At 49.6% G+C, this 16,850-nt stretch overlaps 8 protein-coding genes across 8 annotated transcripts; 3 read left to right on the forward strand and 5 right to left on the reverse strand.

Moving 5' to 3' along the window:
- Positions 1 to 710: 710 nt before the first annotated feature.
- YALI1_B18707g (60S ribosomal protein uL10) lies at positions 711 to 1,655 on the reverse strand (the record flags this gene model as incomplete). The annotated part of the gene is made up of 1 exon (XM_500870.3): positions 711 to 1,655. The coding sequence occupies one exon, from the start codon at positions 1,653 to 1,655 to the stop codon at positions 711 to 713; it is 945 nt and encodes a 314-aa protein (XP_500870.1).
- A 779-nt stretch (positions 1,656 to 2,434) lies between these two features.
- Positions 2,435 to 3,673, reverse strand: YALI1_B18727g (uncharacterized protein; the record flags this gene model as incomplete). The annotated part of the gene is made up of 1 exon (XM_500872.1): positions 2,435 to 3,673. The coding sequence occupies one exon, from the start codon at positions 3,671 to 3,673 to the stop codon at positions 2,435 to 2,437; it is 1,239 nt and encodes a 412-aa protein (XP_500872.1).
- Positions 3,674 to 5,076: 1,403 nt separating this feature from the next.
- YALI1_B18741g (uncharacterized protein) lies at positions 5,077 to 6,819 on the forward strand (the record flags this gene model as incomplete). Its single annotated transcript, XM_500873.3, has 1 exon — positions 5,077 to 6,819. One exon carries the CDS (start codon positions 5,077 to 5,079, stop codon positions 6,817 to 6,819), a length of 1,743 nt encoding a protein of 580 aa, XP_500873.1.
- Positions 6,820 to 7,343: 524 nt separating this feature from the next.
- YALI1_B18764g (uncharacterized protein) lies at positions 7,344 to 8,348 on the forward strand (the record flags this gene model as incomplete). The annotated part of the gene is made up of 1 exon (XM_500874.3): positions 7,344 to 8,348. The coding sequence occupies one exon, from the start codon at positions 7,344 to 7,346 to the stop codon at positions 8,346 to 8,348; it is 1,005 nt and encodes a 334-aa protein (XP_500874.1).
- A 218-nt stretch (positions 8,349 to 8,566) lies between these two features.
- On the reverse strand, positions 8,567 to 10,792 carry YALI1_B18798g (uncharacterized protein; the record flags this gene model as incomplete). The annotated part of the gene is made up of 1 exon (XM_500875.1): positions 8,567 to 10,792. The coding sequence occupies one exon, from the start codon at positions 10,790 to 10,792 to the stop codon at positions 8,567 to 8,569; it is 2,226 nt and encodes a 741-aa protein (XP_500875.1).
- Positions 10,793 to 11,353: 561 nt separating this feature from the next.
- YALI1_B18811g (uncharacterized protein) lies at positions 11,354 to 12,384 on the reverse strand (the record flags this gene model as incomplete). Its single annotated transcript, XM_500876.3, has 3 exons — positions 11,354 to 12,048; positions 12,274 to 12,293; positions 12,350 to 12,384. 3 exons carry the CDS (start codon positions 12,382 to 12,384, stop codon positions 11,354 to 11,356), a joined length of 750 nt encoding a protein of 249 aa, XP_500876.1.
- Positions 12,385 to 12,892: 508 nt separating this feature from the next.
- On the reverse strand, positions 12,893 to 15,502 carry YALI1_B18845g (uncharacterized protein; the record flags this gene model as incomplete). The annotated part of the gene is made up of 1 exon (XM_500877.3): positions 12,893 to 15,502. One exon carries the CDS (start codon positions 15,500 to 15,502, stop codon positions 12,893 to 12,895), a length of 2,610 nt encoding a protein of 869 aa, XP_500877.3.
- Positions 15,503 to 16,321: 819 nt separating this feature from the next.
- Positions 16,322 to 16,822, forward strand: YALI1_B18854g (uncharacterized protein; the record flags this gene model as incomplete). Its single annotated transcript, XM_068282090.1, has 1 exon — positions 16,322 to 16,822. The coding sequence occupies one exon, from the start codon at positions 16,322 to 16,324 to the stop codon at positions 16,820 to 16,822; it is 501 nt and encodes a 166-aa protein (XP_068138191.1).
- Between the last annotated feature and the right edge of the window lie 28 nt (positions 16,823 to 16,850).

The following is a 16,850-nucleotide window of genomic DNA, read 5'->3' on the forward strand; positions in this document are numbered from 1 at the left end:
AGATCTCCTCCTGTACCTGCAACTGAGTGATTGGTGATGAGTGCATTGTGAAGAGGGGGTACAAGTACGAGTGTACCGTATTGGTACGAGTACTACAAATGTCTTACGTGCAGAACTCGATGCGGGGTAGAGTCAGTATAAATATAATCGAATTAACACTATATCTGCCTTCCTTCCTTCTGAGCGAATTTTGCTGTTCTTGTTCTGACTTCTGATACCATGTTGTGTCAGAAGTAGGTTTGAGAAGAGGGACTCATCACACCATGGCAAGTAATTGCAAGTAGTACTGTTATGTTATTATTAATAATAATAATAATAATAATAATAAATAATAAAAAAAACCTGTGGGAAAAAAATCCTACGGAATGGGACAAAGCTCACACTGAAAAAGAGATATTGTACTGGGCGTATAATAGTCGTATAGTATAAATATATTATTCAAATAAAAGAGCATATAGATCGTACAAGTTCATACTTGTACTGCACATAATAAATCAACAGTTCAAATGTTGATACTTTTACTGTAGTGTTAAAGATCGTATTCATATTACAAGTACAGTACATACACAACGTTACAGGTAGCACACTCCACTCAGCTCAATGCGGGTCTTAGTCATAGTAGGAGGACACAACGTTATTATAAATACACAGCGCAATTCTACAATCCCAGGGTTTACAGATAAGTAGTAGATTTTTAACTAACTAAGAGCTTAGTCGAAAAGACCGAATCCCATGTCGTCATCCTCAGACTCCTCATCCTCCTCAGCGGCAGCAGCAGGGGCAGCCTCAGAAGAGCCGGAAGCGGCAGCGGCGGCAGGAGCAGCAGCGGCGTAAGCCTCGGGGTTGGCAATTCGGTCCTTGATGGCCTCAGAGCCCTCGAAAGTGTAGTCAGAAGCAATGGACAGAGCAAGAACGTTCTTGTAGTTGTTGATGATGCAGTGAGACACGGCGGGGAGGGTGGGGTAGTTGGCGGCAAGGGAGATGGCGGTGATGGTAGAGATGGCACCAATGACGTTGGAGATGAGCTCCTCGTCGGTGATGTCCAGAATCTCGGAACCGAAAACCTGGCCGTTGTCGTAGACCTGAACAACAGTCATTCCGTAGGTGAAAGGAGAGATGTTCAGCATGTTAAGGAGGGTAGCCTCGGAGGGACCGACCTTGACATCCTGCTGGAGGATCTTGACATCGGAGGTAATCTCAATAGTACCTCGAGAAATCTTGGTGGGGACACCGAGAGCCTGGAAGAAAGAAGTCTTGTCCGGAGGCATTCCAGTGTTGGCGGCCTGGATCCAGACGTCCTTAGGGGCAATGGCACCGGCTCGGGCAGGGGCCAGAACTCGGTTCTCGAGGAGAACCTCTCGGATCTCCTTGAGGTCGTCGTTGGTGAAAACGAAACCAACGTTGCCTCGGCAGAGGGGCATGAGAAGCTCAGCAGCCTCGGGGAGCTCCTCCTCGAACTCTCGGAGAGCTCGTCGGACCATGGTGTTCTTACCCATGAGAACGACTGCTCGGCCTCGGAGAGTCTTTCGGATCTCATGCATCTGCTGAGAAGAGACGTTATCGACGCCGACGACGAAAATGGACTTGTACTCCTGAAGCAACTGCTTCAGTTTGGAGAAGTACTCGGTCTTCTTGATGCTGGTGCTGCCTCCCATTTCGAATTAGTTTGATAGGATATTTAAAGACAAATTCCGCTGAAGAGAAGAAGAGAAGAAAAATTTCACCAGCGAGTTATGAACTCCCAACGCGGAGTCTGAGTGGGTATGCTCAAACTTACGCAGTGCTGTGATATACTTCACCAATTGGGCTGTGTCCCCTAACCTTGATATCACGTGAGTGGGAGAACTGGATAAGGTCGGTTTTTTATGTAAGCGAAAGCGATTTTTGATGCTGCGAGAATAGTTACTTGTATTCTACTTACCTTCCCATGTCTTAAATTCACCCCTCTACTCAAATGGCTAAAATTTCTACTTTTGTTGAGATCATCGCACCCCACCATCCACGTAGGCACGCATATTTTACTAATCCGTACGTACAGCTTCAAACAAGCTGAAGTTTCGTTTTTTAAGACATACAAAACTTCGAAGATATGAAAAAGCACGTAAATAAACGTAGTTAACGTAGTGAGCGGTTGATTAGAGAGCTTGTCTCAAGTTTCTTCACTATTTGCACACATTAAGCATCATCAAACTACTATGTAGTATGTACTTGTATATATGTACGATCTGGGACACTCACTCCCCGTACAGTATGTATGTATAGAGTAGTCACATAAGGCGAGAGTCCCGCACAGTATCCCAGTGAGTCCACGTTGTCAGCGCGGAGTACACATAACTGAATGTAGGATGTGGCCAGCACAACATACATCACTATTATATAACGGTATCATATTCAATGATGCTTAGTCGTCAGTGCGTCTTCGCTTCGTGAGTTCTCATTCCTGGGTCCCAGAGGCACCTCCAGATCCTCGTTTTTGACTAGAGTCCCGGCTGCGAGCACCCTGGAAGTCGCCCCTTGGTTGTCTTCGCTTCTTGTGGTTCTGTCCACGGTTGTTGTACATTCCCTGTCTGTTGTGGGCTGCTCGAGCACCTTGGTTGTTGTCTTGGTCATACCGGCGAGCGGTGTATGTCGGTCTGTCAAACCCGCTGTGAGAAGGTAGATACTGCTGGTTGTTCGGGGACCGTCCTCGACCCTGCAAAGCCGGTTGTACAAGCATGTCCATAGGTCCAACAGTCTGGCCAGTCATTTCAACGTCTTCAGACAGTTTCTGTCGCTCGTATCGGTCCGAGTTGGGGCCAAGGACTGCCTCCTTTGCCAGGGAGTCTGCTTTGACTACTACAGCAGGCAACATTCGGGGGATCAGCTCCTCCTCCTCTTCCAGGTTACCAATCTTGATAAAACGGTTGCAGCCGTCCAGCTTGCCGAGATACTTGACGTTGGTTTCCAGAGTGTCGTAGTCATTGGCATACTCGATGGGGTAGTCAATAGCCTTCTTTCGACGTCTCTTGTTGTGAGGGGTTCGTGGATCGTAGTTGAACTTGGTCCCCACGCTGTGTTCCTGGCGAACAACGGGATCACACAGAGCCTGGAACACCATCAGGTTGAGATAGGCATCATTACCTGCATTGTGGAGAAAGGCGTGAGGAATGCAAAATGCCTCCAGAAGATAGGTGAGGTTGCCCTTGCCCTGTTTTTTAATACAACGCCAGATCTTCTCAGTGTCGATGATGGGCAGCTCAGGAATGTGGAAGTCCATCTTCTTGAGCTCGTTGAGGTCCCCCGAGATGCAGTGGCCCACATAGTAGACCGGGTCCTGGTCAAAGCCGGCAGTAAGGCCCGTCAGAAGTTCCTTCCAAACTGTTCGAATGTCGGCTAGAGGCGCCACTTGCGACGTACCGTAGCAAAAGAAGTCTCTATGGTCCGGGACGTAGTTACCGTTTCGGTATCGATCCGACGATCTCTCCTTGACAACAAAGTGCTGGGCCGAGATCTTAGGGGCTGCGTAAGGCTTGTCGGGCTGACCAATCGGATGGAACCGCATCACGGCCACTCCGATCTCCGTGATCACTCCAGCATGATGTTCTGCGGTTTCGGTATCGATGCAGATAAACACTCCACGGTTGGCTGGAGGCTGCTGTAGAGTATTGTAGGGTGCGGGGATTCGTAGTTGCATGTGATTCCAATGTGTTGGTGGGCCGTCTATGTTCAGCAAAAGTCGTCTTGGATTCCGTCGGAGACGTTAGTGTACTTGAAGTCCGTCTACTTGTAGTTGTAATTAGCAGTCTCTGAACGTGTCGCGTAAAATTAATTTTGGCTTGCATATTGGGAGTGGACACAGGTTGATGCACGCTACATGTGGGTCTGATGAGTGGACGTGTCACAGACTATTCTTGGGTGTCACGGCTGTTGCTGGTTTCAAAAAAACTCTGTGATTGGATGCTACGGTACGTGTCGCACTTTTCCACGCACTTTTCCACCTGCTGGAACCAAACGGTCGGCCTTGTGCCTTGCATGACAGTGAGGTTGTGAGTTTAAAGAGGTTCACTAAGCGAGTCTGTCAGGTGTCTGGGTACCTTGATGTGTACATGTTGTCAGTGGAAACTACTTGTAGTGATGTTCGGATGCTGCCTGAGTGTAATAATATACATCGAACGCGTACTTGTAGTGTCGTGTGTCCTTGTGCTCTGAATATCTGAATATCTAACTATCACGTCCCCACACAAGTACAAGTACCTTGTGTACATCCTGTACACTCGACATTAACGGGCAGTCTGTTTGCCTTGACTGCAAAATAGCCACTCCAACAAGAGCGACAATAAGCACAAACAATACTATTATTTCGCGCATCAGTTTGGCTCTACTGCACGTCTAGGTGGAGTACGTGTACAGTATTTTACAGCACGAGCACTACGCTGTATAGTACATACTCATAATTGTATTCTCTCAGAGCATCACTATTGTTTCACACCTCGATTCGAGCTGTGTGGAGGCTTCTGAACAACTAACTTAAGAGGAGGAAGAAGGCAGACGTGCCATGGTTGGCTATATCGGTATTATAGGCGCTGGGATTGGTAATCGCACCCTGTCAATGTATTGTACAATAGCCCCCGTTCAGTTACCCTTCTCTCTATACACTGCCTTGTTGTTCCTCCTTTTCTTCTCTCCTTGCTCGTCTCCCACTTTAACTCCAAGCTTGAAATTACAGTATGTTTCATCAGGCTGAACCATGGGGACCCGGTCAACACCTGTCATATGGAAGCTATAAAAAAGACTTCTTTGGTTAATTTTCAACTGAAAATAAAATAAAACCAGGCCACGCAAACACTGTTATATTTCCCCTCCCCCTTCCCCAGGCACCCCTTTTATCTCCACTTTGACACCACTTTGACTCTGCTTCCGTCTCCTCGCGTCAACCCGCGTTGCCCCAGCAACCTTGTCCCAATTAGGAGTAAACACAACACCATCCGACTGCACGCCTATCCTTATGTAGCTAATACTTTAGAGGAGAGGCTAGCTACGTCGTGGTAAACTATTCTGCTCCACACTTCGCCACACATCTTGCAACACAACCACACCATGGTATCGTTTAAAGACTCCCCGGTCAAGGGGGCCATGAGCTCTGTGGAACAAAAGCTCCAATCTCTGCGAATGCCCCAGTCTCCCATGCGAGGAGGAACCTCTCCCCCTCGAAGCCCTCTTCGACACGAGGCTGGAAGTTGTGACCCCGACGAGACCACCGCCATCATTTCCAACATTGAGTCTCTCAACATTGGCCGACCTACTGACAAGGAGAACTGGGCTCCTCAACAGCAGGGCCACCACGGCAGCCAGGTGACGGCCAACACACACTCGCCGTCGTGGACTTCACGTGACTACGAAAAGTTCAATGACCCTCAGACCAAGCGACTGGTCAACGTCACCCAGTTGTACTTCTTCGATTACTACTTCGATCTGCTGACTTACGTACACGGCCGTCAGCAGCGTCTTGGAAAAGCCAAGGCTGCTCTTGGAGGCGTCCCCCAAGCCGAGGCTGAGACTCAATGGAAGTCGTATGTCGGCCGAGAAAGAGCTCACCTGCGAAAGCGTCGAACCCGTCTCAAGCACGGCGACTTCCAGATCCTTACCCAAGTCGGCCAGGGAGGTTACGGACAGGTGTTCCTGGCCAAGAAGGCCGACACCCGGGAAATTTGCGCCCTCAAGGTGCTTAACAAGAAGCTGCTGCTTAAACTGGACGAAATCAGACACATTCTTACCGAACGAGACATTCTAACGGCTGCCCGGTCCGAGTGGCTTGTCAAGCTGCTTTACGCCTTCCAGGACCAGGAGTCTGTCTACCTCGCCATGGAGTTTGTCCCTGGAGGAGACTACCGAACTCTGCTTAATAACACCGGCATCCTCAACCCCAGACACGCGCGGTTCTACATCTCCGAGATGTTCGCATCACTGGAGGCCCTCCACAAGCTCGGATACATCCACAGAGATCTCAAGCCCGAGAACTTCCTCATCGACTCGGCAGGTCACATCAAGCTGACTGACTTTGGTCTTGCATCCGGAGCAATCTCCAAGGACCGAGTTGAAAGCATGAAAATTCGTCTTGATGCCGTCAAGGATGTCCAGGTCACCCATAGATCGCTCACCGAGCGACAGAAGATGTACCGGTCTCTGCGAGCCTCGGACATTAACTACGCCTCCTCCATTGTTGGCTCTCCTGACTACATGGCTCTGGAGGTTCTGGAGGGAAAGAACTACGACTACACAATTGACTACTGGTCTCTGGGCTGCATGTTGTTCGAGACTCTGGCCGGCTACCCTCCTTTCGCTGGAGCTTCTCCTGACGAGACATACTCTAACTTGCGACAGTGGAAGAACGCTCTTCGGCGGCCCAAGTACGATGATGGTCGATACGTCTTTTCGGACCGAACCTGGGATCTCATCCAACGACTCATCACCTCCGCTCGATACAGACTGCGGTCTTTCGACGAGATTGCCAAGCACCCCTACTTTGCCGAGGTTGAATGGGAGACTCTGCGAGAAAAGACTCCTCCCTTCATCCCCCAGCTCGACTCGGATGTTGACGCTGGCTACTTTGATGATTTCTCTAACGAGGCTGATATGGAGAAGTACCAGGAGGTGATGGCCAAGCGAACACAGGTCGAGAACCTTGCTGACAAGGGCAACCCCATCCCCCACCGAGCATTTGTCGGCTTCACCTTCAGGCACTCTCGAAACCCCAATAACAACATTCTGGAGGAGACCAACAAGGGCAACACTCACAGCAGGCGAGAAGTTGGACGAAGCAACTTTGGAACCATGTTCTAACTGGATGTTCTTTCACTCGCACTTGAAATTTCTCCCACATCTTACTAAATAGCTCGCATAGATTCCAGTGGTCAAGCTACCACATCAGTTCCGCGTTCCGCGTTCCGTTCCTTTCTAATATATCTGAGATTAACATAATATTAAAGCATAAACACCAGGACTCCGAGACATTCATCGTCTTAGCGAACAACTTACCTGTAATTACTATTCGGATATTATCACCTCAAAGATCAATCAACTTCATCGACCGATCTAAACGTCCCTTGCAGATCATGCACGTGTAGTTTAGCAGTCTTATTATTGCAGAGGGAATATGGGTTGATTTTGTGGTACCATAAATAATTTGTGTGGCATTCTTTTATCTACCTGTATGTTAAAAAGTTGATTTTCAACTTCAATGAGTCTTTCCGCCCACATTGACCACTATTATCACCCTCTCATGCTCGCTTTCTCGACACATCTGATGTTGTCCAACACCAACTTTAAGCTGACCTCTTCACCAAAGCTAATTTGCTGATGCCAACATGTCGCGCGGGATCCAGAAACTGAGGTCTCGAGCCACAGGAGAATGGACCGGAGTGCAGGGAGAGCCTTTAACGGAAGAATCGGGCTTTGATGATCCGGACGCCGTGTTCCCCGACTGCCAACCGACGACTCGTCCGCCATGGAAGAAACTATTGTGGGTCAAGCAGGACTACCCCGACAACTATGTGGACTCGTCTTTTCTGTCGCAACTGCGCCGAAACGACAATGTGGCTCAGTACTCGTTCCGCTCACTGTTTCTCGACTCTAGTGTGATCATCATGCATCTGTGCACTATCGTCGTCTTTGTGGTGGTGTTTTTGGGCATATTCAACCATGAGTGGGACCCCGAGTTCTTTGCGATCATCGCATCTGTGCTCACAGTGCCCGGATACTTTGTATACGAGAAGTACAAGATCCACAATGACGACAAGAGCCGACCCTCTACGATAAAGGGAGCGCTACTCATTGTATTTGTCCTTCTTGCTCTGTCACCAGTGCTAAAGTCGCTGACACGATCCACATCGTCAGACTCAATCTGGGCCATCGCCTGCTGGCTGGGGCTCGCTAACGTGTGTTTCCACGACTACACTGATGGAGCCCGCACTGCTTCAGGCGCGTCTTCGCTCAAATTGACTCGTCCTATTCTGTCAACAAATCTCGCTATGCTGGCAGCAATAGTGCTAGCTTCTCAACTGCGTACAACAATGGCAGTCTTTTGCTTCGTGCTCTTTTCTGTCATTCTCTTTGGAGTCTTCCCCATGTTTACACAATGGTGTCGTGCCACCTCCAGACGCGGGTACTGGGTGCTCCTGTCCATACTGCTGATCCTATCCGCTACAGGCCTCTATGTCATTGGAGGGCTGTGGGCACTGGGGGCCTGGATTGGAGTTAAGCTCTTTGTCAGTGTGGGTGCTCCACTGTGGCTTCTGGCCCTTCAGAAATACAAAAACGACATTCAAGGCCCATGGGATATTGCCAAGCCGGTCATTCGAAATCGTCCGTGACTTTCGATTCTCGAGCCACAGACACTGCTTATTTCCCTGCCACTTTACATCCACGTCTGTCAAGTGCTGATCAGACAACAATAGAACCTCTGTATTTAAACACACACACTAATAAAACCTCTTTTTCATCTGTAAACCCAGGCGATAAGGTCTATTTCTATTTCTACAAGCACTTGCTCATTTCTTGTTGCTAATATGTCAATTATAATACATTACACCTAACCATTGAAGGCTCCTCCAGCCAAACACAGATTCCTGCTAGTGAACTGCACCTTGTAAACCGGGCTGCTCTTAGTGTGGTAGACAGCCATATGATCGGGGGTTGCTACAATCTCCCGCTTCTTGGATGCCTCGTTACCCTTAGCAGAAGATACAGCCTCTGGGGCTCGTTCAACTGACAGGTTCTCAGGCTCAGGTCCAGACTCCACAGTGCTCTTCTTAACGTCCCACACTCGGATGCTCTGGTCTGCACCAGCAGACACGAGCACGGTTCCTTCCCTGGAAAACGCCAGTGAGTAGATGGACGCCTTGCCATGTCCACGCATGATTTTCAGACGTCGACCAGATCCAATCTCCCACAGAATGATCACGTGATCTTCTCCAGCAGACGCTAGCCATCGACCATCTGGTGACACTGCCAGACAGTTGATAGCGGCTGTGTGGCCAATGAAAACACGCACTGACGAGCCCTTGGCCACATCCCACATTCGCACGGTTCGGTCGGACGAGCCGGTGAATACATAAGTGCCGTTGGGGTGGAAAATGACACAGTCCACGTCGGACATATGACCTGCAAAGATTCGCAGAGGGTAAATGTGGTCACAGGACCACAGCCGCGCGGTCTGGTCATGAGAGGCTGTGGCAAAGTAGTGGCCGTGTGGGCTGAATGCAACGTCCCACACTGGCTCATTGTGGCCCTTGTAGCAAACCAGACCTGTGTACGTGTCCATGCTCCACAGCATGACCGTCTTGTCGGCCGATGCAGAAAGCAGATATCTCTGGTCGGGCGAGAAGCTGACTCCATAGACTGGCCCAGCGTGTCCCACCAGCCGCTTCGAGGTGGTGGCAGTGTCTCCCTTGACGACAGACTTGAGACGAGAGCCGTTGAGCGACCACACCTTGACAAAGGAGTCGGAGAAACCTCCAGCGATCAGGGTAGCGTCCGACGAAAAGTCCAGACAGTTGAGTCCATCGTGGGTGTTGTGGAAGGTATACATACACACAGAGGGCATGGCGGCTTGCACAGGTCCGACCTTGATTTTGGCACGCGAGTCCATCACGGCCTGAATTTCGGCCGCAATGTCCACGCTCGTGTGAGGGGGTAGAGGCAGCATTTCACGGTTGGGTGCCGTGTCCTGGTCCGACTTCATGGACGCAAATTCAGCCTCTAATGAGTTTCCACCATCGGTATTACCCTTATCAATTTCCCGCAGTGAGTGCTCCACCTCCTTTTCAAATGATGCTTCGTACGGCAGCTTGCCCAACTTAACCTCGGCCTGATTAAACGAGTCCACCTGGGATCCATGTGCGGTATCGGGCAGTCCCTCTGACGAATGCACTGCACCCTCTGAGTCGAATCGGTTGGGCCGGCCGGACGATACCTGTGCATCGATGTACTGGTTGACGATTCGCAGAATGATGGCTCCGCCAGTGGAGTCATGTTCCTGCAGAAAGTAGAACAGTAGATCGAACACGGTTCTACTGATGTTGAGTCTGTATTTGGACGAACGAAATTTTTGCGCCAGCTCGTTGGAAGGAATGTGGTCGGGCAGCGAGATTCCAGACAGCTTTTGCAGGTCATGGCCATGCAACACAGCATGGTCACCCGAGTATGTGGCGAAGAAGTCTCGAGCTTCAGAGGCCTGGCCTTTTGCAATAATATCAAGGTAGCAGTGCACAAAAATGGGGTACAGCGCACGTCGCAGCTCGGGCTGGTAAAAGTCCAATGACGCCTCCGTCCAGTTTCGCAGCATCACGTAGCCCTTTCGAATGGCTGTCGTGTCGTCGTGGATCGATTTGGCCACCGGAGGCTTGGGGATGGGCACCTGCTGCATCTGGCCGGCGTTGTTGGTTCCGATGGCCACTTGGGGAGCTCCGGGAGGTGCAGGAGGAGGAGGGGTTGCTCCAGGCGCTACATTGGTCGCGTTCTGTCCTCCGGTGTATTGAGAGCCCACAGGTTGCGCAGGAGCAGGGGCACGTGATGACTCAAACCGCAACATGGATTCGGTTTGGAAATAGCCCTTTTTGTGCAGGTACTCCATGACGATTCGGTTGAGGTCCGACCCTGAGGCTTGAGCAGGTCTGTTTGTCGGTGTCGAGGCACCTCCAGCCTGAGCGCCGTTGGCAGGCCTGTTGGGAGTGCCAGCAGCCCCAGGAGCAGCGCCGTTGGCGGGCTTGCCGTTGTTGATGCCGCCTTGCGGGTTGGGTGCCGGAGATTGGCTCATGGTGGCACGGGTTGGAGAGGTGTGATGGTGGTGCTGAACTTACGGTGAACTAAATGTCACTGTTGGTGATGAGTTTAAATTTCACATTTCTGCACGCCGTCATACACCGATGGGTAATCACACGACAGTGATAGGAGGGGGAGGGGAGAGGATTGGAGGTAGGATTTAAGTGGAGTTGTTAAAACACCGGGTATGATTAACTGTTCTATATATTGATAACGTGTGTAATATCTCCTATTTCATGGGTGTGAAGTACTTGTACTTGTATCTCTTTGTGAGGAATGACAGAAGTTTAGTTAGACAATGGTTAGACAAATATGAGTGATGGTTTATACTTGTAATTATAGTAATCAGATCAACTGTTGAAGCTCCAAAAAAAGCAATCAATATAAACAGTGCAAGTATCGTAGATAATCCAATTACCCGTCTAAATCATTAGCAATGTATCATTATATAGTTGTTTCTACTGGTGCGCTCAACGCATCTTGTCGCAAATTAAAACATTTACATCATCATTAGGTCTATGACTACATCATCTGACTACATATACACCGGCACCCCCTAATCCCGGCTAGGCTTCTGTTTCTTGGCCTCTGCCTCCTTTTCTTCCTCAATCTCAGCAACGTACTCAGCAATGGTTTCCGTGCTCAGAACCTCGGTAGGGTTGTCGGCAGACAAGATGGCAATCTCAATGTTCTTGGCTCCGGTCTGGACAACCTCCAGCAGACTCTTGATAGCCAGCCGAATGGTGGCGGCTTTGTCCATATCCTCCTCGTAGTTCTTCTCCAGGAAATCTCGTACAGTCTTGGAGCTCTTACCGATGGCGTTGGCTTTCCACGCGTTGTAGATTCCAGAGGGCTCTGTCTGGTACAGCTTGGGCACCTTGTCGTTGGGGTCGAATCCAACAATCAGAGTAGAAATACCGAATGGTCGTACACCACCTGACTGGGTGTATCGCTGCTGAACACCAGCAATGTATCGGGAGATGTACTCGACGGAAACGGGGTCTTCAACTGTGAGTCGGTGAGACTGAGCCTCAACTCGGGCCTTGTCGACGAGGATTCGGGCGTCGGCGTTCAGACCGGCAAAGGCCAGAGACACATGAGTGTCCAACTTGCAGATCTTGGAGGGGGTGATTCGAGGGTCCTGGAGCTTGAGAGCAGACCGCTTCTCGCATCCCAGAATGACGACATCCTTGCCCTTGACACCGACGGCTGCGGTTCCTCTCTTAACAGCCTCCAAGGCGTACTCCACCTCTGTTGTTAGTATTGTCTCTTGCTGGTTGGGCGTTGGGGTGTCTGTCTATCGCCACCGTCCATCGCCATCCTTACAACAGATGCAAGAATCGCAATGGCAGTAGACGTGGACAGATCCAACGAAACCCAACTATCCTGTCGTACCGACGCTGACGTCGGGGCGAGATTGTGACTGTTGCCACCTCTGTGAACGTTAGTGCCACCTGGATGTCTTGTTCAACTTACGGAAAACGTGTCCGTCGGGACTGTGTTAGTAATCAATCGATAATTGTGTGTGGCACTTTCGTGTGCAAATACTCACCTGAATACTGAAAGTGCTCTGTCGTAGCCGCTCATTGTGATTTGTGTATGTGTGGTGAGGGACTGATGCTGAAGTGGTTGGTGGTGGCGAACTCAATGTGTGATGATACAGCCTGCATACTATTGATTACAGTAATAGTGGACATGATCGTCAACTAAGTTAGAGAGGCAAGGTTCAAGTGTTGGAAGCAGAAAATAGCCACCAGTTCACTTGTACTGTGGAGAGAGTATTCAAGAGAGTAAACAATAAAATGTTTATACTTATTAAAGCAATTCATCTCGGCAGGTCTCATTTATGTATTTAGGTGAATTGTGTAGTTCTGTTACATGGAGCTGTCTGTATACATTTCAGGCGACATTCAATCTCCATCACCTCAATAATTTACAAATAATTATACACTTCGGCTACTGTACACATACCAGTACAATTAATGAATTAATTAATGAATCTAAAGGAATCTAAAGGAATCTAAAGGAATCTAAAGGAATCTAAATAAGAAGCTGAAGGGTTAATAATGTAAGTGATTCACTCTCAAGTGGAATCCTACTTGAGAGTGAAGCTGGTGGTCAGAACAAAGTCTCGCGAACTGTGGCCTACGTAAACCTTGTACTCTCCTCGTTGGACCCGCCAGCTCTGAAGTTTGACATCCCAGACCGCGAGATCTCGCCATTGAACATCGTATAGAATTCCCTGCCGTTCTCCCACCTTGAGCTCGGACCGTTCGAATCCTCGAAGCTGTCTAGGAGCGGTTTTAAGATCGTCGTTATCCTGAGGGAAGGCAATGTACATCTGGGTGACCACTCCAGTATCATAGGGACCATAGTTAGACACGCTGTGGACAATGTAGACTGCAGAGAGCCACAGAGCAGGGTTGCCTCCGACAGCCCCGCCGTTAATGTTGGTACTGTTGGACTGCTCACTGGAGTACCCCTCAGGATAGGGATAATGGGTCTCGTTAGAGAAGATCTCCGAGGTATCGTTCAGGTATGGATAGACGTACTTGTTCAAAGGATCAATGTCACTGGGGAAGACGGACTCATTGGCGTGAGGAGTAAATGCGTTCTTAGGCTTGTTGGGGTTCGAAGGGGCAAAGGGAGTGGGCAAGAACTCAGGAATGCTAGGGAAAGCATACCGGGCTTCGAGATTCTCCACCGTAATGTTAGAGTAAGACAGACCGTAGCCAAATTCAAACCTAGGAGTCACCTGGTTCTCGTCGAACCGTTTGTAGTCCAAAAGAGTACCCTCAGTGAAATAGTCTTGAGGAAGGCCGTCTTCAGGGATCTTAGTAGTAAGAGGAATGTAGTCGGTGTCATTCTTGGCAATAGTGAAAGGGAGTTTTCCTGAAGGGGCGATGTCGCCGAAGAGAATAGAGGCTGCAGCTCTTCCTCCAAAGTCACCAGCGGGTCCAGTGAGAAGCACGGCAGTGACGTTTGGGTTGTCGATCCACTTTTCGAGGTTCACAGGGCCGACAGTGGTAACAACAACGATAGTGTTGGGGTTCTTAGATGCCACAGCCTTGACAACCTCGTCTCCATTGTGCCACAGCGTCAAGTTGTTTCGATCCCCAATGTTGCCGTCAACAATACCAGTACTCTCACCGGAGTCGGAAAGAACAAAGACGACACTGGCGTCGGCAGCAGCTGAAAGGATCTCAACGTTCGACAGGTTACCCCAAGATTGCGTAGTGCCTCCGATGGTGATGTTGTCCTTGGAGGCTCTCTCCTTAATGGCGTCGTAAGGAGATTGATAATCGGTAGGGTAGACGGAACCGGACCCCCATCCCTCAATAAGGGCGCCATCACTACACTGCATATTTTCTCCACAGACAGCTCCAAGTGGGCCGGTTTTAGAACCAATACCGAAAATGTTGAGGTTTCCAATATTGGTAGGGTTCAGAGGAAGAGTCTTCTTCTCATTCTTGAGAAGAACAAGCGCAGCGTTTGCTCCATCAAGAGCAGCCTTGGTAGTGTACTGGTCTCTCACATCAATATGTCGGTTAACAGTGACGTTTCCACCAGCCTTGGCTCCGTAGTACTTGTAGCTAGTAGTGTCGTTGGTCCAAGAGCTGAAGTTGGGGTCGGTCGGAGTAATTGAGAGATACAGTATGGGGGTAAGGATTCGGGTAACCATGTCGTCCACTCGGCTTTCATCAATGGTTCCATTCAGCACACTCCTGGTCAACTCGTATCCCATGAGCGGAACACCGTCCGCCCAGACAAGACCGTCTCCAGGCATGCTCATATCGAGACCAGCAAGAACAGACGCCACGCCACTTCGCTGGGCAAGCCAGTCGGACATGACAAAGCCCTGGAAACCCATTTCCTCCTTGAGCTTACCGTTCAGAATGTGGGCGTTTTGACAACCCTGAGAGCCATTGATCTGCTGATAGGAACACATGACAGATCCAACATTGGCTCGAACAGCATCAGCAAAGGGCCAAAGGTACGCTTCGTTAAGAGTTCGGTCGTCGATGTTTGAAGAGAGGGGCTGCTTCAGATCCTTGAATCCGAATCCCTGCCACTCGCCAAGTTGTCGAAAATGTTCCTGCTCGTTTCCAACCATATGCTTTACCACAGCCATGACGTTCTGGCCCTGTATACCTGTCACGGCCTCGGCGGCGAGCTTTCCAGCAAGGTAGGGGTCAGCAGAGAAGCCCTCCCAGATTCGACCTCCGTTAGCATGTCTTCCCAGTGGTCCAACCACAGGGCTGAGAGTGATATCCACTCCCTTGCGTCTATTCTCCCGTCCCATAGCAGCACCTCGCTCTCTAACCAGCTGTCGAGAGAAGGTAGAGGCAATAGTGATACCAGCAGGGAATGTGGTAATGAGGTCAGCAAATCGAATCCCAAGAGGGCCGTCTTGAAGGCACAGCGATTTTATACCCAGTCGTTCGACGGTACCAGTGTTTCCAACACAAGGACCCATCTCCCAGCCCGTACCGGTGGTGATGTTCACCTTCTCAAGCAGTGTCATGTTAGCGACCATACCCTGGGCCACCTTCAAGGCAGCTCTCCATCGCAGGTCGGTGGGAACTCTGCCAATCTCCGGAGCAGGGTAGTATGGAGGGCTGTGTTTGTAAGCGTCTTTATCTGAGAACGGGTCAGCAAGCGCTGCTGCGAGCAGCATCGTCAGCAGTAGGACGAATGCGAGCATTTTGAAAGTTATTCAGATGACTGTTAGAAGCGATGAGATGAGATATGCAAGACCTCTGTGTTTAATATACGATTTACAACCTCCAGTCTTCATTGTGCCGATACTTTGTTCCTGTCCTTTTGGGTCCCTCGCAGCCCATATTGCATATCGCCCAACTCAATGTCGCACAATACGGCGACTCGGAAACACTAACTCCGCCGTGGCCTTGGGATCAAAGAACGCTAAGCTCCTATAATATATCGCTCAAACCCTTTCAGCGGATCAGGGCGATGGTTGGTTCGGAGTTCTACTAAAGACTGGACCTGCTGTATTCCACAGTCTTGCGTGCAAGTACAGATTCCGACACATAGCATCTCCACGGCAGATCTCTCGACCCCTTTACCGTTCGTCAATCAAGGTTCCCTTTCTCAACACCTTGCCTATCTCGTCGAAATCAATTAAGCAACTAATGGAGCTACAGTAGGCCCGGCCGGCCTTCTGTGATACCCGTAAAGCCCTGGGAACATGAAAAGCACCCCCGATCCGCGGAGCAATTAACGTCTCCATGTTTCACCGACTTCCCCTCAAAGGAGGTGGTGCCAACCTTAGACACTGTTGTCTCTGCCCTCAGTTGTACGCCATGCCATGCGAATCGCCTCATTGAGAGCCAACCACGGAACCCAAAATGTGTCCAAAAGCAGATTGCTGGGTGGGGGAGGCTTTTGTTGCTAATACTCGCTAATGTTCAAAACTTTGTCTCTGCATCTCACCTGCACTGACGCATGCACCTCCAATACTAAAATGAATTTTTATCCTGGAACGTCTCTGAGAACCTAGACAATGACCGATAACACCAACCCCACAAATGAAGGCCAGCAACCAACACAACAATCGCAAAAGGGCAAGAAACAGCAACAGAAGCCCAACACAACGAGAAAAACCGATATAAACGCCAACAAGCAGAAGCAACAACAACCGAAGAAACCAAAGGTGATACCACATCGAGATCACTACGCTAGAATCTCATACCTGGCACAGGCATCACAATTAATGGGAGACTGTAATGAGGGACTGTCACGATGTTATACCAGTACAATGACTACAGTGGCAAAGAAAACAGTGCTCAGATTGTCCCCGCATCTCAAACGAACAGTCTGCAAGAAGTGCTCACGAAAACTCACACCAACAAACTGTGACATTGAGTTGGAAAACCTATCCAGGTTACAATCAAGTAAAGCCAATGTGCTAATATACACTTGCAAGTGTGGCACCGCCAAAAGATTTCCAGTAGGAAAGAAGGAGGACTACAAGCTATGGGCAGACACCGCGTCAGCGAATTAATGAATTAAATTTAATAGACATGCGCTTG

This window comes from Yarrowia lipolytica, chromosome 1B (assembly GCF_001761485.1).
Source record: "Yarrowia lipolytica chromosome 1B, complete sequence".
NCBI lineage: Eukaryota > Fungi > Ascomycota > Dipodascomycetes > Dipodascales > Yarrowia > Yarrowia lipolytica.